Source organism: Rhinopithecus roxellana, chromosome 6 (assembly GCF_007565055.1).
Source record: "Rhinopithecus roxellana isolate Shanxi Qingling chromosome 6, ASM756505v1, whole genome shotgun sequence".
Lineage (NCBI taxonomy): Eukaryota > Metazoa > Chordata > Mammalia > Primates > Cercopithecidae > Rhinopithecus > Rhinopithecus roxellana.
Window position 1 is genome coordinate 81,247,563 of NC_044554.1, and position 24,004 is coordinate 81,271,566.

Sequence of the window (24,004 nt, forward strand, 5' to 3'; positions counted from 1 at the left end):
GACCACCCTTATTTGTTCATTTCTGTGTGTTTGTGTGTGTGTGTGTGTGTGTGTGTGTGTGTGTGTGTGCAGGTTGCTTGGGTACACGTGACCTTAGGGGTTAGTGGAAGCAAAAGTCCGAGGGAGCAGAAGTTGGTTGAGGAAGATAGCAGAGGATCAGAAGAGGCCTCATGAGTCTACCTGGGAGGCCAAGGCAGGGAGGTAGAGGAACTGGAGGGTCCAGAGGAGAATGAGAATATGCAATTTTAAGGTATTTACTGGAAGTGGCAGGAGAGCATTTAGAGGGAATAGGTGATCATAGGTATTGTGTTAGTCAGGGTTTTCCAGAGAAACAGAACCAACAGGTTATATCTGTCTATCATCTATCAATTATCTATCTATCTATCTATCTATCTATCTATCTATCTATCTATCTATCTATCATCTATCTAATCTGTCATCTATCTAGTCTATCTACCTACCTACCTATCTCTAATCATCCACCAAAAAAGATTTATTACAAAAAATTGGCTCATATAAGTATGGAGGCTAAGTCTCACCATCTGTAATCTGTAAGTGGGAGAACCAGGAAAGCTGGTGGCGCAATTTTGCCCAGGCAGGCAGATAAAAGGCACGAATTCTTTTTTCCTCTGCCTTTTGCTCTATTCAGAACCTTAATGGATCGGTGGATGCCTGCCCTGCCTACACCGGGGAGGGCAATCTACTTTACTGAGTCCACTGATTTAAATGCTAATCTCATCTGGAAACACCTTCACAGATACTATGCTCACAGTATCACCCTCACAGATGCTGTATCTGGGCACCCCATGGCCCAGTCAAGTTGACACATAGAATGAATCATCATGAAGTGTGGGAAGCAGCAGAAGTTAAAGGTTAAGAAATGAGGACAAGAAAGGGCACATGAGTTGGTGGCTCCCAGGAAAACAAACCTAGTGGGCTTAGAAGGCAAGCATTATTTTGTAGCTCATAGCTCTTCAGCAGCTCCCAAGGGGTTGCCATGCTCTGGTCCTGGATTTCCAGACACTTGGCCTCGCTTCCTAGGTGCTCCAGGATTCTGCCACATAACTCTCCATGGTGTTTGGTGACTGCTCCCTGCAGTGGGCTCCCTCTGCTCACTGTCTCCCTCCATCTTCACAGCTTTGCAGTCACAGCACCCCCAAGGGGCCTGCCTTCTCAGTTTTCCTGGTTTCTCATGTGATCAGCCTGAGACCACACCCCATAATCCCCATCCTCTGAACACTTACAGAACCAACTTGCTGCTCATCACATACAACACATGTGATAAGGGTATTTTAGATGTTTCATCAACAAATCAGACCTGGTGCTAGACAGGAGGTAACTCTTCGACAGCAATTTATCCTTGGATGTCCTGAAGCCACAGGCTCAGTGTTTTGTCTAAAGTGGCTTTGACAAGTAACAATTGTTCCAAGGCTGCAGATAGGGGACTTAGATCCCAGAACCACTTCTACTTGGAGCAGAGAAGGGCCACTCTCTGCTTGGAGTAAAGGGCATGAGACTTAATTGCTGAGTGTCTGTTCTGGTCCTTCCCTGCTTGTCCGTGGACGGCTGCTAGTGTCAGATGGGACAATACAGGACACAACCCCAAAAAGGCAAGGACCAGTCACCTAGGTGCACATTGCTGACCTGATCAAACCTGGGCCACAGACTGTCCCAACAATACAACCTCCTAGAATTGGACCATCTTGCAGATATGATCCAATGCCTCCATAGGTTGCACACAAAGCCATGGAAACTGACTTGGGTTCTTCTGCTAGAGAGGAAAGCAGGGAAACGTTTGTGTTTATGAAGTTTCCCACTACAGCTAAAATATTTTCCCCTTTCAGGATTATTTTATTAGTGATACAAAGCCCAGAGATGGTCAATAACAGAGGGAAAGAGATTTTTATTTTTAATGGTAAAAACTTTATTTACTATTTATAAATACATTGCAAGACAAACTTCTCAAAAATACTTTTCCCCCCAAAAATTAAAAAAATAAAGAAAAGCTAATAGGTAGGCAGAATGTCTTGAGACCCCTCTGTTTTCAAGGAGAGCTCTGTGCAGCGTGTGTCCACACCGAGGGCTGCAGCAGGGCAGAGTCTCCCTGAGCCTGACTTTGCCAGACCTCCTTAGGTTTGGCCTCTGGGAGAGCAGCCCAGCCTCTGGGCACGAGCTCCTTTCCTCAGTCATGGCCACAGTTGTATCATATAGCATCTCTAACATTTCATCTAGGATTATCTAGTATAGATCTTATTATATTTGGGGCTATGTTGTATACAATGTTAACAAGGACATATCTTCTCTGCATATATGTGTGAATTATAAAGAAAAGCATGAGAATGACTGTAAATTCAACAAACATGGGTGAATCTCTATGTGCTCCCAGTGTCCTGGATGGGCTCCCCAGCAAGCCATTCCTCCTTCCTGTTCTGATATTACTATTCTTTTTTACATTGTGCCAAGGAGGACAAAAGATGAGAGATGAAAATAAAGCTTTGACTTTAAAGAGCTTATCCTCAGAAATAAGCTTTGTCTTCAGTTGCTGAACTATGAAACACTATTTTCTGTAATCATCTGAAGAATCATGCCATTATTTGTGATGCCTCCGAATGTGGAGGCTGACTCTCCCTGTCTCTCTGTCCCTCCTACCCCATGGGGCCACAGCAAAAGCCATCCTGGGCCTTCAACTAGGCCATGTCTTCAGGAAGGTTCCTGAAAAGGAGGGCCCATAATATCTGCCTTTATAGGTCCCCAGATTGCCCTAGAACATTCTTAGAACAAGTAGGACTCCACCTTATTTTCTCCAATAGTCCCCAAGCAGTACAGGCCATTTGAAGATATAAACATTCTTCTTGGTTGAGGGACCCAGGCCCTTGTTTCAAAAATGACACCACAGAAGGCTGTGAGCTCCAGGAGCATGTGTCGGGATGTCCAGATGACTGGGGTTTAAGGGTTTCCCTATTCTCAATAAAGCCTGTGCACACTGTACAGGGAGTGGGGATGAAGCGTGTTCTCTACATAGGCAACACAGCCGCCTAAGTCATGAAGTCAGTGGTTGGCCGCTTGGACCAACATGTGGTGAGCATTCCACAGGGGCATGAAGTCTGGCTGCTGTGCTCGAGTCTCTGAGTATTTTGATAGGAAGCGACAAGAAAATTCAAACTGCTTTTTGCTGACTACTGGAAAGTGAAAAGATGCTCAAGTTTACCATTCGAAGAAACCATAGGCATTTCAAAAACCTCTTTCTAAACTTTGGTTTAAAAAAATATCAGTTCACCACAAACAGAAATATAAATCGAGGCTGTAGCCAGCTGCTGGTCATGTCCTTGGCAGTCTTTTGTGCAAAATAAGGCATATTTGAGCTCCACATTAACTAAAACAAAAAGAAAAAGAAATATATTGAAATAATCCCCCAAAATCAAAAGGGCTTGACTCTTGCTCTGAGATATCCAATACAGCCTGCAGTCTAATGGCACTAGGCCTGCAAGTGCAGGGCTGGGGTCTCAACCCATGTTTTTAAATAAAGCAACAAGTACCATCTGCTGCTTACAGTGTTCCCTGTCAAAGAGTTACCCTCAAATTAGAATTGTTTTTCCCACTTGTAAGGAAAAAAGAAACCCTTCTAACTAAACATGCAAATTTCTTCTGCTTAGTAAATTTGTCTTAATAAAATGAAAGAAAATGTATTTATTTCTTTCCCCCAATAGTTCCCTCATTTATTAAAAGAAAACAGAATACTGGGTATAATAGCATTCTCTAAAATGATTGTTTAAAATTTCATTTTTCTACTAGATTTAAATGAACTTTATTAAAATTATATTAGCCACAGACTAACAGAATATTCATAATATATTTTACAGAAAAAGAAAGCCACATCTTCAGACTGATGCTCTCCCAACTGAGCTATTTCAGCTGTCTCACATTGACATTTTTAATTTAGATACACGTATCTGTAGCAGGTTCTTGCGGATTAAAACAGTTTGCCTGTTAAGATAAATGGACCTCCAGACTTCATGGGTAAAGCCTAACTTTGAAAATCTTCACTTTGTATGTGGATGAATGACAGCTTAGGTGCTGTGAGGTGTCTGAAATAAAGCAGAGCATCCCTGAGGCACACTGGCTGGCCTCCTTCCCCACACTTGTTTGGTTGGGTTGATGGGGTCTCCCTCTCCCTGCACCCTTCTGAGGGCTCTGTTCTATTTGCTTTGCTCTTTCTGGCCCTGAGCTGCAGCTCCTGGGTCTGCAAGCCTGGGGAAGGGCTGGTGGCCACGCCCAGCCCCTGAGGCTAGTCCAAGAACAGTGAGGCCCTGGAGCCCCAGGCTGCCCCTCCTGAGTGCTCACCCTCGCGGCAGGCGTCTACTTGCTCTGCATGCTGTAGCAGTGCACGTCTTCCTTCCCCTTGGTGGTGTAGCCTGGGAGAGGCTGCCCGTACTTATCCACACACCAGCAGAAGCCTCGCTTCCTGCCTTTGGAAGGGCGACACTGTGGGAGAGAAACAGAAGACAGAGAGGTGAATGGCCCTGGGTCTGGTGTCAGGTCGGTGACCAGGGCCCATGATGGTTTGCCAGCATGACTCTGCTATGCTAAGAAAGCACAACAGAAATTTCAGCTAAGGCTGCGTAAGAGCCATGCATGCCTAGGCCCGCTGACTGTGCACCTGCGCATGTGTGTGGGTGTAAGTTCCTTCTCCAAGAAAGCGGGGGTGGGGGCAGTTTTATGTTTCTAGGACTGTAAGGTGGACACCAGTCCTTGCAGAACCTCTTGGGCCTGCCAACTTCTCTGCCAAATGTGGGACTGAGAACATCACCTCTGCCTGGGAATGCCACAGCTGTGCCTTTGGAGCCCACATCCAGCCTCACACGACACCTTCTCAGTATGAATTTGTTGAATGAATGACGGATATAAAATGTGGGTATAAATAAGCCATGGCAATGGAGGAAAGCTTAGGCTTTCTGACTGTGGACACTACTACGAATCCTGGTATATGGTCACCCTGAGGCCACTGTGGCTCGCTTAGGTCTCCGAAGGCCAATTCTGTAGATACCAATTAGAAAGCCAATTGGAACAGTGCTATCACATAACACAAAGTCTACAGAAGCATATTTCTTACAGCTTCGTATTACGACATCTTAAATTTGTTTGATCATTTTCAGCTTGTTTAATTGGGACTTTAGGCATGTGACTACATTTGGGACTGATGTATAGACAGGATTCTCACTCCATTCCTTTTCCAGGAATAGGACTGTGTTGCAATATAAAGATTTTGAAAAGACTGCTGTTTGATGTTGATGACTGTCATGCCTTCTTCTCACTTGGGCTTTCTAGGGAAATGCCAGTGAATCGCAGGAAGACCACAACATGGCCAGTTTGGAGAGCCTGGCCGTCCCCAGCATGGACCGAGTGTCTGATTTCAAGTTCCATCCCCTCCATGTAAGACAGACACCGGGTGTGTGCTGGGGATGGCCGGGCTCTCCAAGCTGGCCATGCTGCAGTCTTCCCCCAACTCACTAGCATTTCCTTGAAAAGCCCAAGGAAAAGCCCAAGGGAGACAGATCTAGCAACGGTCTTTTCAAAATCTTAATATTGCAACCTGCTCACTATCAGGAAGGCATCAGTAGGAAAGGGGACAATTGTGGGATTTCAAGGTAAGCTTTTTGTGGTACGACCTCATGTCACACTTCTTGGAAACTGACTGTAATAGTTATTTGAAATGGGATGCAGCATTAACAAATGTGTCAACATGTCCACCTGCAGTTTATAAAGGGTGCCCCTGGGCAGTACCTTGTCCACCCTGTGGGTGAACCACTGAAAAGGCAGGAGCGGGAAATGGGTGGTGGAAAGGCACTAGGGTTGAGGATTATGGCCAATATAGCACCACTCAGAGCAACAAGTCAAAAGAGCCTTTGGTCTTACCTCCTGAGACTGGCACCAAGTCCTGGGCACTGGTGCTGCACGGGCTCAGAGTTAGAGCTATGGCCAGAAGAGCCTTGGGGCTGGTGACATGGGTTTCTACTCTGTGTCAAAAGAACCCGAAGAGGCCGGGCGCGGTGGCTCAAGCCTGTAATCCCAGCACTTTGGGAGGCCGAGACGGGCGGATCACGAGGTCAGGAGATCGAGACCATCCTGGCTAATATGGTGAAACCCTGTCTCTACTTAAAAATACAAAAAAAACTAGCCGGGCGACGAGGCGGGTGCCTGTAGCCCCAGCTACTCGGGAGGCTGAGGCAGGAGAATGGCGTGAACCCGGGAGGCGGAGCTTGCAGTGAGCTGAGATCCGGCCACTGCACTCCAGCCTGGGCGACAGAGCGAGACTCCGCCTCAAAAAAAAGAACCCGAAGAGGAAGAAAACACACTGAGGACCTCACTTACCTGCTTTTTCTTATAAAATCCCTTCTTGTCACAGTTGGGAATGTGTACACCCCTGGGACTCAGCACGTTGAGGAACTTCAGGTGATTCAGTGTGTCTTCCATTTCTCTACGGCAGGGACCCTGGGGATCAGGAAGGACCAGAGCAACAGTCATGGTTATTACTCTAGAATGTGTGTTTTAAAAATTTAAAAATCTTTGGGCCGCACGACTGCCCAAAGTGGGACCTGTAATTTGCTCCTCAGATACCTTATGTCTGATTTAGCAAGAAAGTCCCTCCAATAAGCTAACCATCACTCCCTGTCTCCCTTTTGCTCTTCCCAGAGTAAGTCACAGAAGCTGGTATAGAACCAACAGCAGGTCAACAAGCAGAGAGAATGAAGTACATAAAATAAAACTATCTTTATGAGAATATTTTTCATTATCTCTAGAGGTCTTTATGACATCCCATATGCTTTTAAGAGTGTTGTTTCAGCTTGATCCTCGTAAGATTCTCCAAAAGGGTCAATATTCTTTATGTAAGGAGAGGAGAGATGTGAGGCACAGAGGGGCTAGGGACTGCCCACCCATCTGCCAGATGCTGGGGCTTGTTGAGTAAGAACTGCCCTCAAGAGGCTCTGAGTACCCAGGCTTGGCAGGTCTTGCCCTCCTCGTTTAACAAGAGGAAAAGCTCTCACGTATTCTGTCTCCCGCTTGGACTCGGAGGAGAAGTTCTGGGTATCTGTGCTCTGAGACTCATAGTCGACTTTGTAGCGCTGGCTGTCTTTAGCATGCCCTTTCTTGATGATGATTATCTTTGAATGGAGGGGGTGGAACTTGGGATCAGACACCCGGTGCGTGCTGGAGACGGACGGGCTCTCCACACTGCCGGCGCTGCGGTCTTCCTCCGACTCACTAGCATTTCCTTGAAACGCCCAAGGGAGACAAACACGTGAGAGTCATCAACATCTATCAACAGTCTTTTAAAAATCTTAATGTTGCAACCAGGTCACATGTAAATGACAATATTAGTTGACAATCCAAATAAGTTTTTTTTTTTAAATACCTCGATGAAGTATTAATCCATAGTACTACTCGCTACATGGTAGTTGCTCTACCTCAAGAAGTTATCTGTTCGAAAGTCAATCTGACAGGGGCTCTTCCTAAGTAGCTGCAACTAAAGAAGGCAGACAAATGCTTAAGTGCCCCTCAGTAGAAGGTGAAGGCAGTATGCTTCATCTTCCACCGGCAGGGGGCAGACAGGAGTCACAGGAGGCTGCTGCAGCTGCTGGCTCAGAAATTTTGCAGTGAACTCCAAGTGTGGTCCTCCCACCCGTGGGAGCAGCGGCAGCCTGGGGGACTTGGAAGAAATGCATATTCTCCACTCCGGAAGTGCTGGAGTGGCGGCAGCAGTCTGAGTTGTAACAAGCCCTTATGGGAATTCCGAGGATTGACCAGTACCGTCCTCAATGCTACCAGGTAAACAGGCTTATAAGAGCTTGGTGTCCAGCTCAGATGGGAAAACTGAATTATTACCTGCAAAGTGTTTTGCCTCAGGGGCTCAGAATCATGCAAGCATGTTGGTGGCTTGTTTTCTAGATCCCTGTTACATCTCTAAAACTCAAGGTCTACACAGACCCTGTGCATCCGGCTGGTACCTGCCTGAGTCAGTCCTCTTTACCCCTGGTGAAAACAGGAGCACGTGGATGCAGACAGTACCAAAGTCCTACTCACAGCTCAGACTTCTAAGTGCCAAAGAGCTTTTCCTTCCTGGGTGGGGATGGGGTAGGAGAAATCCCCCTCCAGCAGATCTCCCTTTTATAATAAAAAGTGCTAAATGAAGAAAGTCTGATACTTAAAATGGATGCTGGAATGTTAACAGTTGAATTAGAATTTTAAGTATATGACTAAATTTGAGACTGGATCTGTGGTCAGAATGAACTTGGAGGGGCTGTAAGACACCTATAGGGATCAAAGGCTACATTCAGAACCCATGCTCCCAGAGCCTGTGGACCATGCCAAGCTCAGCCCAGCACAGACCTCTGAAGGGCTTCGGCTTAAGTCCACAATTGAGAGTCATGAAATTTCTCTACTACAACAAACAAGACTATAATGTGTAACCCTAGCAGGGAGCTCAGGTGGCCCATCTGGTCCACAATCTATTCTAGAAAGCTACCAGGGCTGCAATGATTTGGTTGCAGATGCTCTGCTGTCCCCTGGAAGTAGCTACTGGCAGGTCACTCACCAGGGCCTTAGTTTCCTCACCTGCCAAACAGCTCACTGAGGTCCTGCTGTAAAGTTCCCCAAGGGGTTTCATGCCTTGGGAAGCACACATTTCCAGGGTCCAGGCCAGAGCCTCACAGAGGAGCGCCCTACCTGCGAGGATTTGGTTTCAATTTCTTTTAATCTTAGCTTTCTTTCTTTTTCAAGGAAATACTAAGATAAAAGAGATACTAAGAATGTAAATATTCTAAGAACATGTAAATAAACATATTTATATTTCTTTTCCAAGAACTTTGAGTAATTTCTTAAATTTCCTTGGTTTCTTCTTAATGCCTGGGCTGCAGACTAGGGCATGAAGAGAAAACAGTTCTATTTAAGCAACAGATAATTGTGACTTTTGACTGTCATAAATTCACCTTTTTTTGTCAAATGGATTCTAGAAGTCACTTAGATCTTTTTATAATCTTATAGCTCACCTTAACCTATACAACAGAGCTACTAAGATGGTAATCATGATTGCTGAAGCCTAAGAATGACAATGTGTATCAGTATTTCTAAGATCACTTTTTGAATACTCCAACATGCACAATAATGTACAACACTTGGCAAATGACATAACTTTGCCCCGAGAGACAAATGCCTCCAGCAGCTTTAACAGCTGACCACAGCCAGTGTATGTTTTAGGCATCTGGAATCTTGCCTTTCCATGAATCCAGTGTTTCTCAGGGGTGAACACGGCCAGCCTTGCCTAGCAGAAAATAACTTTACCTGGGCATGGAACTCTACAGCTACATAAATTATAAAGAGACTGTTCATCCTGCTAGCCCTAGATGGGGACCTGCCTAGTGACATCTGTCCAATGTGATCGTTGGGGAGTTGGGGGGATTAGGATGGGGAGAATTCTCTCAGCCTTCAGCTGTGCAAGGCAGGAACTTTATTTCCTCATATAACTGAGACTGGCTAAGAATGCTTGAAAGATGAACGGCTGCCAAATCCACTTAAACAACGCCCCCCGCCCCCCCGCCCCGCTTTTTTAAGGGAACAATGTGATGCCCTTACCAGAGTCGCTGCCTGCCTGATAGACTGATAGTGGCTGAGCCAAGAGGGTAACTCTGCCAAATGTTTGCATTTTTCCTCTTCCGGGGCTCCCTTTAACATCTCATTCCCCCCCCCCCCCATTTCAGATTAAGAAGGGAGACAGCCCTAGGACTGATTCCAATTCCCTTCCCTGTCATTGAAATTGACTTAGTCCACATTGCCCGCACCCGCCACGCACCTGGACGTTTGTTTGAGGTCGGCACAGGTGCGGAGGTGGCCTGAGTTGTAAGAATGTATGGCACTAAAAGTGGCACGTGGGGTTCAAACCTACACTCTGTTGCGGCCTCTGGGTAACCTTAAGAAGTTACTTCTTTTTCAACTTCAGGTTTTCCAACCGCAGAAGATACCAAAACCCGAATCCACTTTACTTGTTTTTGGACACACCGGGACTAGACATCGCTTTGCAAACGAAAAGGCTGTTCAAAATCAGTATTTTAACAGAGAGGTACTATTTCCTACAACCTACCTGCCCACCTTCCTTGGTCCAAATCCGCCTATGTCCCCCATCCCCAAGCATCCCTGGGATTGCGGTCCACACCCCCGTGCGGGGCGAGGAGAATCTCCTGTGTCCAGGATCTTTCCAACAGCTAAACATCGGTACCGCTCCCCTCAGCTCCGGAAACCTTTAACCCATTTTCACTGAAAGCGCTTTGCAATTTACAGGTACTCTGCACTTAGAGAATCAAGCAAGTAGAGGGCCGGCAGGGGAGGGTCCCTCCGGTGAGCGCCTTCAGTTTCCCCACATACTATCTCCAGTGAGAAGAAAACCGTAGTCTCCGGCAGCGGCACCCAGCAACCCCCAGGCCCTTCGGCGCCAGTGCGCGGGCTGCTGCGAGCAGCGCACCTGGCGCGGGCGGCTCACCTGGAGCGGGCGGCGCTGGCAGCAGGTAGGCGCGCAGGCGGCTGACGGCACTAGAGTTGACGCAGAGCCCGCGGCCGTCCAGCAGCGCCTGCAGCGGACGCGCCTCGTCGGGCGACGGCTGGCAGCGGAGGCCGGAGCCACAGCGCTCGGTGTAGATGCCGCACGGCTGGCCCTCGCTGAGCGCGCACGTCAGGCAGCAGCCGCAGCCCGGCTCGCGCACCAGTTCGGCGCACACGGCGGGCGGAGGCGCGCACTGGGCCAGTGCACGCGCGTCGCACGGCTCGCAGCGCACCACGGGACCCAAGCCCGCCGAGCTCGCGCCAGCCCTCGCCACCGGCGGCCCGCGGAGCAGCACCAGCACAGTCAGCGCAGCGGTCCAGAGCGTGGGTCGCGCCCGCTGCATGACGCCCGCCACCGGGGCACGCTGCTTGGCAGGCCGGGGCTCGCAGGGATGGGGCGACAGTACGCGGCGGGAGGCTGTGGAATCCAGGCAGGCAGCGGCCGATCTTTAGCGCCCAGCCGCAGCGCTCGCATCTGGGCGGCCCGGGCGCGCCGGCCGCTATATAGAAGCCGGGGTGGCCCAGGACACGCCCCGGAACGGCGCGCCCAGGAGTGGGGGTTGGGGAGGGGGGCGGGTCGGCGCAGGCACGGCTGCGGGGGCGCGTGCCTCGCCCTGAGCAGCCGGGGCCGAGCTCGGGGGCGTGCAGCTCGCGACTCACCCGGGCACCTGCTCCTCTTGCGCACGCCCGGAGCCCGGGTCACCTTGTCGTCTACAGGAACCAAGATGTACCCGGTCACCTCGGCACTCCAGGCCACCTCAGTGCCCCCGGTCACCCCAGTCACTCCTGGCTAACTCAGCACCACCGATCTCCTTGACCCCGCCGCCTTTCCCCCTTCCGTTCTCAGGGTGAGGTCGCCCTGCGGCGAGCCGGTGTCGGGGAAACTTTCATGCATCGCTTCGCATTCGTGTGTACCTTGTGGAGCTTTCTAAAATTTAATTCCGCTGGCAGGGGAAGTCTTGGGACATTTCTGATTTGCATTTGGGTCTCAGGGAGCCAAGGCACTGCGGGATTTAATTTACACCCGCTGGGCTGTTTACGTCGCCGGGGCCCACAAATACGCATCTGAAGATGTCCCCGGGGCCCACAAATACGCATCTGAAGATGCGCCCGGGGCCTTCGCTCCACTCCAGGTTTGCTTCTCAACACAAGAAAACTCACACGTGTTGCTACACCGCAAGTCCCCAATTAAGAGTGGACAGGCAAGGTAATGCGTCCTTAAGGCAGGGCTTTTCACCTATTTTAAATGACAACTGTTCTTCCTGTTTGGGATATTCTCCCTGATTACGTTTTCAAATAGAGTTTACACCCACTACAAAAGAATAATAAAGACAATAAAGTGGGCACTGCTGAAGCGTAATTAACCAAATAGTCCTTAAAATAGGCAATTTTCATTGTCATTTCTTGAAGGCGACTTCGTAATACTGTTTGATGCGTTGGGATTTTCGTTTATCTCTGCAATCTAAGCATTTTTCCGTAAAGTTCGGGGGCGCAAATGCGCGCTGAGGTCGTTGTAACTCCTGTCGGCCTTCCCTGGCACTCGAGCGTCTTCAATTTTGTCTGCACACCCCCTCCCTTCGGTGACCAACAGAGGACGCTGGTGGTCCAGGGTTGGATTGAGGATTAAATTTTTCAAGGCGCTTTTCCAAAGAGTTTGTGGGGGTGGAGTGGGAAGCTGTGAGACCTCCGCGGGAGGAGACTTTCCTGAACGCTATTGAAATTGGACGCTTGCCTTAGGAGGTGGATAGGTGACTTGAAGGAGTCCTTTGCAGTTTGGGGTAGCAACAACAAATCAGGAGCTCCTCCATTCCCCTCCAGCATGAAGCCTTGGGTGAAGTTAATCTTCATTCATCATTTCTGTCTCTCCTAATCGATCTCTCGCCCAGTGTCTCTCCTTGTTCCTCTCCCTCCCTTTCTCTCTCTGGTCCTCTCACCTTTTTCCCCTGTCCACCTCTTCCCCCATATCTGTACATCTTCCTTTTATACATATATATTCTCCTTTTAGAATGGAAAGACCAATTTTGTTCCCTCTTGTACTAAAGAAATAAATAATTGGACCTCTACAAAGAAAAAGAGACCAAAGACAAGAACAGTGGAGGGTCCCAGGGTGACAAAGGCCCAGCCCTGTCATTTTCTTATGAGCTCTTCCCCTACAGTGCTCAGGCTGTGGCTACACTCAACCTTGTTTACAGGAAACCCTGCCATAATCGTCACTTGCTGTTTCCTTTCTCCTGTATCACCTCCTTCTAGTATCTGCGTTGACACTCACGAACAGGATCTCTGATTTCGTTGAAAATTTGAAGGAAACAAAACGAATCCCGCAGGTTTACATCCGTTCCTTAAATACTTGCAGAGACCTTGACTCTGAAATTAGAGCTGGGTTCAAATGCAATTCTTGGGGTCCCAGGTCTGCAGTTCTGGTTAGTGCAATGTTACAGCGGAGCCTGGACTGACTGGTTAGTGTAGCACTTTTTACTCAGCTTTATCATCTGGAGAGTGGAGAGGGGAAGATAAAAAACAATGTCTTTTTGGAAAGGATTTAAAAAATATGTTTTATTCTTGGTTCTCTTCTTTTTTCCCTCGCATTACAGTTGGAGAAACTTGTTCAGTGCCGAATGGCTAGGGGGCGCCAAAGCGCCAGACGTCCAGCCCGGCCTCAGGGACCACCGGACAAATGCAAAGACTAAGTCACACTGCAACTTTCAAAGACTATTCCAATAACAGTGTTTTATATAGATTGCCATCACCTTTATCGTGACATCTTGCAACAGCAGAGTAAATTTGAGGCAGTGACACGGGGAGAATTGTGTTTTGTTATTTAGCCCGTTTTATTTGATAACTGCAAGCTCCCTGCCCCTTCCGGAACATAATTGTTGCAGGAAGGATTTGGGCTGGATAAAACTTAATTTTGTGACATGCTCGTTAATTCTGTTAAACTTCCAATTCATCTGGTGTTTGTAGTTTTTAATATAAACTAGTGTTTAGTGAGAAAGATGTTTTACCCCCTGTGAAGGTGCTTGGCATACAATTGCTAATCATTGCAAAAGTAGCAAATAACCATCCGAATAGAGGTTAGGAGGCTGCATAGATCTCTTTTCACTAACAGAGTCCTGCTGACCTGATTAGAATTAGTGTTTCCTGGGGTCAGCCTCGTTATTTTCACCAGGTGACCTAAACCACTCATTTCTTTGAGCCCACTCCTGATGCTAAAGGGCACCTTGTCACTGCGTGATACTGGCTCCCTTGCTTTTCTTCTGCTCAGGCCCTGGCTGGACAAGCCACCCGAGGGTCTCTCTCCTTCTGACAGTGGTACTGTTTCTCAGTGTCCTCTGGGGTGTGGCTGTCAGGCTTACTGACCACCAATAGTCTTAGAAAGAGCCAAACTTCTAAAGGCAAGCAATGTTGGGGACCCAGTTGCTAGGAGTCAGTGGCTCTCAGCCTATAAGCTTCAGTTTTTGTTCCCCTTAGGGGAAGTATTGGTGGGGACAGGAAGCCTAATTTTCTCTCCATCAGACGCCTGCTGGGTGAGCCTCCTGGAATTACATATACTAGGCTTGGGGATGCAATGGGAACCATCAACTGCTAACATCACGGTGGCTAACAACACTGCGCATGACTTTTACTCACAAATAACATCATTAAGAATTCATCTGTCCACTTAGTCTATAAATGATTATTAAGCACCTCCATGTGCCAGCTGCAGGGTTTCACAGACTGGCTGGAGTGACTCACCAGAGACCAGACAGTGGTAGGCAGTGTAACAGCGGAGAAAACAGAGGGGTTCACCGGGTGCATTTATAACCCTGCTGGAGGGATGGCAAACCTGTCCATGTGGTCAGAAAAACTTCTGAGAGGTGGTGGCATTTGAATTGAGTCTTAAACAATGTGGAAGAGTCCAGCTGAGAGATGCAGGCAAAAAGAAAGTGTGGGCATTCACGGAGAGTTTTTCTGTGTGCCTGGAGGGGTGAGGGGGAGGGCTCAGAGGGATGGTGTTGGCATTGTGCATGTGACCTGTGGAAGGCATAATTCTGAGATTTGGAAGAGAAGAGAAGGTAACTGGATATACTGGATTGGGACAGTGGTACCTGTGGCATAGGAAATCCATGGTGCAGAGACAGGGACTCCTCAGAGTTAGTGCTGTCCTGTGTTGTCAGACAATCTGGAGATAGATGACAGGCCTCTTGAGAAGGGGCCTGGACATGTTCTGAACAGAAGACCAGCTCTCCTGGGACCCCACCTCATGGAAGGGAGGTTTCTGCTCAGGACAGTGATACTCCTGTCATGGCTTTCTCTCTCATGATAGTGCTACCTTCTACATGTGGGCACCCACACCCTTGCCTACACAGTCAGAGGTACATGACATGAGCTACCTCTCTGTCTCCTGTCCATTCAAACAGAGGCAGTTCCTGACTCTGTCTAATATCCAACTTTTCTTCAAGGTCGAAACTTCAGAACAGTGAGAGAGACTGGGGACTTCAATCACAGTAGACTAGAGTTTATTCTAGCAGTTCTCCTCTCAATAGCTTTCTGACATTGGGCAAGTTCTGCAACTCAATTCCAGGACCAGGTAAGGGCACTAGTACCTATCTTACAGCACTGATGGAAGGCTGAATGAACTCTTAGATACAGTGTTGCCTGGTGTATGGGAAATAAAAGTTCATCCTTGTGTTCACATAGCCTCCTGAACAATCTTAAATTAGAGGTTTTATTCTCAAATGGGCCCTAGTGCACAGCCCACATACCTTGTCTCCTTAGTTCAAATGTTAGCATGCTGGTAATTGAGTCTACCTGTGGGCATGACATACAGTCTTCAAACTGGCCAAGTGTCTAATATGGTCTTTCCCTGCCCAGTGAGGTCTTAAAGGGGCAGGAAAGATTTTAGGAGCACTTTTCATTCAGTTGGTTTATCCCTGGCACCAGTGTCAATCCTGTGTCTTTACCCAAGGGCATCTTTGGTGCCACTTCAAGCTCCTTTTCCAGCTTTGCAAGTCCAGGTGGAAAGGAGAAGATTCCCAGTAGCTCTCCTATCATAGCTAGAAGAGTCCTGAGAGTCCTGTTATCTATCCCTTTCACTGGAGATGGAGAGACGGAGGCAGACCCTTTTTGCTGGATTTCCTAGATCATAATCCACAGATTATTCCATGGTGCCTTTCCAATTTGATAGACAGAGATAGATTTTTCTTTTTCGTTGATGTATAATTAACACACAATACACAGATTGGAAGTGTATGATTTGATAGGTTTTGACATATGTATACACTTAGGAAATCGCTAACATACAGATGAACCTTTCCATCATCCTCAAAAACTTCTTGATCTTTTGTAATCTTGAGCCCTCCTTTTCTCCATTTTTATCTCCTGGAAGCTGTTGATCTCCTCTCTGTCACTCTAGATTAGTTTGTATTTTCCAGAATTTTATATAAGTGAGATAATATGGCATCTACTTGTTTTCTCCTGGTTTCTTTTACTCAGCATAGTTATTTTGAGGTTTGTCCCTGTTGGGGCATGTGTAAATAGGCCACTCCTTTTTGTTGAGTTGAATTCTGTTGGATGGATATATCACGGTGTGTTTATCCATTCATCCATTAATGGACATTTGAGTTGTTTTCTTTTTTTTTTTTTTGGCTATTAAACAGAAATAAGCTACTGTGAATATTTGGGTAGAAATCTCTTGAATATTTTTTGTAGAAATCTCTGCATGGATGTATGCTGGTGGAATGTCTGGATTTTTTAAATATATAAAATATAAAGCAATATATATGCTTTATTTGAAATATGTGTTATATATTATATATGTGTGTATGTGTGTGTGTGTGTGTGTGTTTGGTGTTTTCAACAATGTCCAGTGTATTGTACCATTTTACATCCTCATCAGCAGTATATCAGAGTTCCAGTTCTCCCACATTTGTGGCAATACTTGATATGGACAGTGTTATTAATTTTATCCATTCTATTAGATGGGTAGTGGCATATCATCTTGGTTTTAATTTGTTATTGGCCTCATGACAAAGCATGTTGAGCAGCTGTTATGTACTCATTTTTTTTACCTGTGTATTTTCTTTGGTGAAATGTCTGTTAAAATTTTTGCCCACTTAAAAAATTAAGACATTTGTTTTCTTATTTAATTTTGAGAATGCTTTGCACATTTTGGATATAAGTCCTTCTTTACTAGAGACATAAATTGCAAATATTTTCTCCTACTCTGTGGCTGGTCATTTTTTAAATGAGGCCTTTGAAAAGTGAAGATTTTAATGTTGATATGGTACAATTTGTCGTTTTTTTTCTTTTATGAATCATGCTTTTGGTATTCTGTTCTATTCCATTCCATTCCATTCCACCCTGTTCTGATCTATTATGTCATCTGTCTGTTTTTATGCCACTGTTACAGTTTTCATTATGATAGCTTTATTATAAATCTTAAAATCAGGTGGTGCTACTCTTGCAAATTTGTTCTTTTTCAAAGTTGTTTTGGCTCTTTTAGGTCTTTTAATTTCCGTATGGGTTTTAGAATCACTTTTTAAATTTCTACAGAGAAGGCTACTGAAATTTTGACTGGGATCATATTGATTCTAAAAATGAATTTAGAGAGAATTGACCTCTTAACTACACTGAGTCTTCCTACCCATGAACGTGACATGTGTATTCATTTATTTAGGGCATCTTTCATTTCTCTCAACAATGTTTTGTAGTTTTCAGTGTATAAGTCTTATACTTCTTTTGTCAGATGTATTCTTAAGTATTTCATATTTTTGGTGCTGTTGTAAATACTATTTCTTAAAGATGGAAACTTCTAAGTTTGCATTGCTAGTATATAAGAACACAGTTGATTGTGGGATACTGATCTTGTAGCCTGAAAAATGCAAAACTCACTCATTCGTTTTTGTAGTTTTATTGTGGATTTTGTCATCTCTGAATGAAAACAGCTTTACTTCTTTCTTTCTAGTCTGGATGCCTTTATTTCATTTTCTTACCTTATTACACTGATTAGGACTTCTAGTATAATGCTTCAGAGGAAAAGTGATGAAGACATCCTTGTCTTGTTTCTGACCTTAGGGGGAATGCATTTGGTATTTTACTGTCAAGCATGATGTTAGCCGTAGGTTTGTCATAGATGACATTTAGCAGGACAAGAAAGTTACTTTCTCTTTCTATTTTGCAGATAGAGCTGTTGATCAGGAATGGATGTTGATCTATGTCAAATGCTTTTACTGAATGGATAAAACGGTCATATAGTTTTGCTTTTAAGGTTATTAATTTGGTGAATTACACAGATTAATATTTTGAATATTAAACCTTCCTATATTCCTGAGATAGAGTGACTACACACACCTGGATCAGGTTGTATCATTCTATTCTTTGAAAAAATGTATTGCTGAACTTAGTTTTTTGGACTTAAAAAAAATTCTAAAAAAAATTTCCATCGGTGTTCATGAATGACATTGATCGGTAATTTTCTTCTCATGTCTTTTTCTTGAAGAGATATGCAGAATTCTTATTTTTTTCCTTTACATGGTTGGCAGAATTCACCAGTGAAGCCATTTTGGACTGAAATTTTCTTTATAGGAAATTTTGATTTTTGTGCTTGCTTTTGTTTTATTTTGATTTTGTCTCTGCAGATCCAGAGGGTGGAGCATTAAGCAACAGAGGAGTGTTGCTATGTGTCGAAACCTAATGTAATCTTTCCTGCTAGGTTCTGAATTTTCTTGGAACACATACATCTTTTATTCCTTCCAATTTCTCCCTTTTGGAATGGGACTCCCTATGCTATGCCTGTCCCACTATTGTATTTTGGAAGCAGATAACATGTTTTCTAGTTTAGAAAGTCCACAGATGGAGAGGAGTTTTGCCCCAGGTTGGATCATACCCAGAATATCACCCATCTGGGCTACTTAGACAATTAGATGATGAGATTTGGGAATTTTGAAGTGATGATACTTAAGTGAGACTCTAAGAGTTGATGTCACAGTAGGTTCAAGGGTTGTTAGGCTGGGGTGAATATATTGCCCAATGTAAGACACATGTCAATTTTTGGGGACTTCTAAGGGTAGACTATAGTGGATGGAATGGTACCCAAAAAGATAAGTTAAATGTGACCTTATTTGGACTAGGATCTTTGCAGATGTAATTTAGTTAAGATGAAGTGATATGAGATTATAGGAGGTCTTAAATTCAATGACTAGTCTCCTTACAGAGAAAGAAGAGTTTGGAGACACACAGACACACAGAAGGAAGAAGGCCATGTGAAGATGGAGGCAGAAGTTGGGATGTTGCAGCTACAAGCCAAGGCATGCCAAGGACTTCCAACAATCACCCAAAGCCAGGAAGAGTCGAGGATGGATTCTTCCCTAGAACCTTCAAAAGAAGCACAGTCCTGCCAACACCTGCATTTCAGACCTATACCCTCCAGAACTGTGAGAGAGTAAATTTCTGTTCTTTTAAGTCACCCAGTTTGGGGTAGTTTGTTAAGATAGCCCTAAGAAATTAGTGCATGTAGTAATTATCACCACAATCAAGATACAAAATAGTTCCGTCACCCCCAAAACCTCTCTTATGCTGACCCATTTCAATCACATCCTACCTCTCCCCTAAGTCTCATTAACGAGTGATCTGTTCTGTCTCACCATAGTTTCATGATGGTCTTAAAACGTCATGAAAATGGAATCATACCATCATGAAAATAGAATCATACAGTACCTTCGAGACTGCCTTTTATTTTGATTCAGCATAATGCCTTTGAGATTCATCACATTGACACATATATCAGTAATTAATTCCTTTTTATGGCTGACTAGTGTTCTGTTTTATAAAAATACCATAGTTTGTTTATCCATTCACCTACTGAAGAACATTTGGGTTATTTTCAGTGTTCAGTAATTATGGAAAAGCTACTATAAACATTTGTGTATAGCTTTTTTTTGTGTGTGCAAACATAAGGTTCCACTTTCCAAGGTAAATATCTAGGAATGCAATTGCTGGGTTGTATGGTGAGTGTATGTTTAGCTTTATAAGAAACCACCAAATCATGTCTCAGAATTTGTACCATTTGCACTCACAGGAATATATGGGAGTTTTAGTTGCTCTGTATTTTCCTCAGCACTTAGTATTGTCAAATTTTTTGTTTTTTTTTTTAGCCATTCTGATAAGTATGTAGTGGCATCTCACTGCAGTTTCAGTTTTCATTACTGTAATGGTAATGAATTTTAACAACTTTTCATGTGCTTATTTGCCATTTTTTTTTTTTTTTTTTTTTGAGACGGAGTCTCGCTCTGTCCCCCGGGCTGGAGTGCAGTGGCCAGATCTCAGCTCACTGCAAGCTCCGCCTCCCAGGTTTACGCCATTCTCCTGCCTCAGCCTCCCGAGTAGCTGGGACTACAAGCGCCCGCCACCTCGCCCGGCTAGTTTTTTTTTTTTTTTTTTTTTTTGAGACGGAGTCTTGCTCTGCCACCCAGGCTGGAGTGCAGTGGCCGGATCTCAGCTCACTGCAAGCTCCGCCTTCCCGGGTTTACGCCATTCTCCTGTCTCAGCCTCCCGAGTAGCTGGGACTACAGGCGCCTGCCTCGTCGCCCGGCTAGTTTTTGTATTTTTAAGTAGAGACAGGGTTTCACCGTATTAGCCAGGATGGTCTCGATCTCCTGACCTCGTGATCCGCCCGTCTCGGCCTCCCAAAGTGCTGGGATTACAGGCTTGAGCCACCGCGCCCGGCCTTTTTTGTATTTTTTAGTAGAGACGGGGTTTCACCGTGTTAGCCAGGATGGTCTCGATCTCCTGACCTCGTGATCCGCCCGTCTCGGCCTCCCAAAGTGCTGGGATTACAGGCTTGAGCCACCGCGCCCGGCCTTATTTGTATACTCTCTTTGGTGAAGTGTCTGTTCATATCTTTTAACTGATTTTAATTGAACATTTTCCCCTTTACTCTTTTGAGTGTTAGTTATATATTCTGCATACAAATGCTTTGTCCCATATGTGATTTGCAAGTACTTTCAGTCTGTAGCTTGTCTTTTCAGGCTCTTAACAGTGTCTTTTAAGAAGTAAAACTTTTGAATTTGATTTAACATTATTTTCTTTTATGGATCATGCTTTTGGTGTTATCTCTAAGTTCAGATCATAGAATTTGCCTCCTATATTTTCTTCTAACAGTTTCATAATTTTACATTTTATGTTTAGACCTAGGATTCTTTTGAGTTCACTTTATAAGGTATAAAGTTTTTGTCAGGGTTGTTTTTTGCGTATAGATGCCTATTTGTTCCAACATAATTTATTGAAAGACTCTCATTCCCCATTCAATTTCTTTTGAGCCTTTCATCAATAATAACATTGTTATATTTGTGTGAGTTTATTTCTGAACTTTATTCTGTTCCATTGATTTATTTATCTGTCCTTTTATCAATATCTCACTGTCTCAATTACTACAGTAATCAAGATTACTATATTGTAAGTTTTAAAATTGAATAGTGTGATTCCTCTAAGTTTATTCTTCCTTTTAAAAATTATTTTAGTTGGCCGGGCGCGGTGGCTCAAGCCTGTAATCCCAGCACTTTGGGAGGCCGAGACGGGCGGATCACGAGGTCAGGAGATCGAGACCATCCTGGCTAAGACGGTGAAACCCCGTCTCTACTAAAAAATACAAAAACACTAGCCGGGCGAGGTGGCGGGCGCCTGTAGTCCCAGCTACTCGGGAGGCTGAGGCAGGAGAATGGCATAAACCCGGGAGGCAGAGCTTGCAGTGAGCTGAGATCCGGCCACTGCACTCCAGCCTGGGCGACAGAGCGAGACTCCGTCTCAAAAAAAAAAAAAAAAAAAAAATTATTTTAGTTGTTTTAAGCCTTTTTGTATAAATTTTAATCTGCAAGTTTTCTGCTGAGATTTTAATTGGAATTGGGTAAGGTCTTTATATAGATTTGGAGAGAATTAACATCTTTATCAGTCTTCCAATCCATGAACATCGTGTGTATCTTTATATATTTAGATATTTTAAAGTTTATTTCATTAGAGTTTATAGATTTTAGTATAAAAATTTTGTATGTATTTCACTACATTCATACCTAAATATTTTATGTTTTGGAGCTATTTGGAATGATTTATTTAGTTAAAAATTCAATTGCTCATTCTGGTATATGGATATATGATGGCGTTTTCTTTGTGTTGACATTGTATCCTATGCCCTTGCTACACTTATCTATTTATTCTATATTTTTTGTAGCTTCTTTGAGATACTCTACACTTATCTATTTATTCTATATTTTTTGTAGCTTCTTTGAGATACTCTACATAGAGTATCTTTGAGATACTCTACTCTTCTTTGAGATACTCTACACTTCCATTTATTCCTTTCTAATCATTCTGACTCATTTATTTTCCTTGCTTTATTGCAGTGGCTAGAACTTCTAATACAATGTTTAATAGAAGCTGTGAGAAAGGACAACCTTGCCTTGTTCCTGATCTTAGTGATAAAGCATTCATTCTTACACTATTAAGTATGATGCTAGCTATAGAATTTTTATTGATGCTTTTATTAAATTGAGGATGTTCCCTACTGTTTCCAATTTGATGAGAAGTTTTATCATGTTTGGATGTTGAATTTTGTCAATTTTTTTGTGTCAATATGATCATATTTTTTATTTCAAGTCGTAATATAATACATGACATTAATTCATTTTAGAATATTGAATCAGCTTTACTTTCCTAGGATTAAGCCCCTTGGTCATGGTGGAATTTGAATAACACATATTGTTATTTTTGATTCGCTAAGAATTTGTTTAGGATTTTTGATGGTATACTAATGAGGGATATTGGTCTGTATTTTCCTTTTTTGGTTTTGTTTGTAATTGAAATAAAACAATTACATATTTATGGGGCACAGTGTAATGTTTTACTACATACATAAATTGTATAATTTTTTATTTTGTTTTAAAGACTATCTTGGCCTCATAGAATAAAATGGGATGTATTCTTTTATTTTCTAGAAGACAATATGTATAATTTGTGTAATTTTCTTCTCTTTAGAATTCACTCGTGAAACTTGGAGATTTCTTTTTTTGAAAGGTTTTAAACTATTAATTCCATGTATAAATAATGAAAGTTAATATGGGTTTTCTATTCAATGTTGGGTGAATTTTAGTATTTTGTAGTTTCAAGGTACTGATATATTTTTTTAAGTTGTTGAATATATGTGCGTAGAGTTGTTGTAGTATTCACTTATTATTCTTTTACTATCTGCAGGATCTATGATGATATCTCCTATTCTATTTTTGTCATTGGCAATATATTCTCTCTTTTTTTGTCAGTCTTGCTAGAGGCTTTTTAGATTTTAAAAAAATCTTAATGCTATTTTCATTGCATGTTTGGATCAGTCTTTCTGTCTTGTCCTGTGTGTGTGTGTGTGTGTGTGTGTGTGTGTGTGTATGTATGTGTGTGTATGTGTGTGTCTGCTTTCTTTCTTCAACCTTCTGCAGGGTTATTTGAGCCTTTTGTTTAAACATAACATTTTAATTTTCTGATTTATTTTTGACTTTATCTTTTTGCATAATTTTTTCCGTTGTTTTTTAAAAATTGCAAAAGATGTACTTAACCTTTGGTAGTTTAGTTAGAATCAATATTTTACCACTTAAAGAGGAATTTACAATATTTTCATCATATAGGTCCCTTTGTCCTCCCTTTTTTTTTTCTTTTTTTTTTTTTTGAGACGGAGTCTTGCTCTGTCGCCCAGGCTGGGGTGCAGTGGCGCAATCTCCGCTCACTGCAAGCTCCGCCCCCCAGGTTCACACCATTCTCCTGCCTCAGCCTCCCGAGTAGCTGGGACTACAGGCGCCCGCCACAACGCCCATCTAATTTTTTAAAATATTTTTAGTAGAGACGGGGTTTCACTGTGTTAGCCAGGATGGTCTCGATCTCCTGACCTCGTGATCCGCCCGCCTCGGCTTCCCAAAGTGCTGGGATTACAGGCGTGAGCCACCGCGCCCGGCCTCTGTCCTCCCCTTTTTATGTTGTAGTTGTTTTATGGATTGTATCCATATACATAAAAAACCCCATAAGATGATGTTTTTGCTTTCAAGTATTAAATTTACTTTGGCCGGGCGCGGCGGCTCAAGCCTGTAATCCCAGCACTTTGGGAGGCCGAGATGGGTGGATCACAAGGTCAGGAGATCGAGATCATCCTGGCTAACACGGTGAAACCCTGTCTCTACTAAAAAATACAAAAAACTAGCCGGGCGAGGTGGCGGGCGCCTGTAGTCCCAGCTACTGGGGGGGCTGAGGCAGGAGAATGGCGTAAACCTGGGAGGTGGAGTTTGCAGTGAGCTGAGATCTGGCTACTGCACTCCAGCCTGGGTGACAGAGCGAGACTCCGTCTCAAAAAAAAAAAAAAAAAAAAAAAAATAAATAAATAAATAAATAAAATCAAAAATAAAATAAAATTAAT

At 44.0% G+C, this 24,004-nt stretch overlaps 1 protein-coding gene across 1 annotated transcript; it reads right to left on the reverse strand.

Moving 5' to 3' along the window:
- Positions 1–1,906: 1,906 nt before the first annotated feature.
- Positions 1,907–11,075, reverse strand: IGFBP3 (insulin like growth factor binding protein 3). The gene is made up of 5 exons (XM_010374599.2): positions 10,529–11,075; positions 7,044–7,270; positions 6,370–6,489; positions 4,342–4,482; positions 1,907–3,373 (listed from the first exon to the last, which is right to left on the reverse strand). The coding sequence occupies exons 1-4, from the start codon at positions 10,929–10,931 to the stop codon at positions 4,357–4,359; spliced, it is 876 nt and encodes a 291-aa protein (XP_010372901.1). The 5' UTR covers positions 10,932–11,075; the 3' UTR covers positions 1,907–3,373; positions 4,342–4,356.
- Positions 11,076–24,004: the final 12,929 nt, after the last annotated feature.

What these genes read in the sequence shown, in the direction of transcription:
- IGFBP3 (XM_010374599.2), bottom strand. Translation starts at nt 10,931, where the DNA reads ATGCAGCGGGCGCGACCCACGCTCTGGACCGCTGCGCTGACTGTGCTG. An exon ending in GCCAGCGCCGCCCGCTCCAG is followed by an intron (nt 7,271 to 10,528) that starts GTGAGCCGCCCG and finishes GGGCGTTTCAAG; the next exon opens with GAAATGCTAGTGAGTCGGAG. An exon ending in CCAAGCGGGAGACAGAATAC is followed by an intron (nt 6,490 to 7,043) that starts GTGAGAGCTTTT and finishes CCTGATCCCCAG; the next exon opens with GGTCCCTGCCGTAGAGAAAT.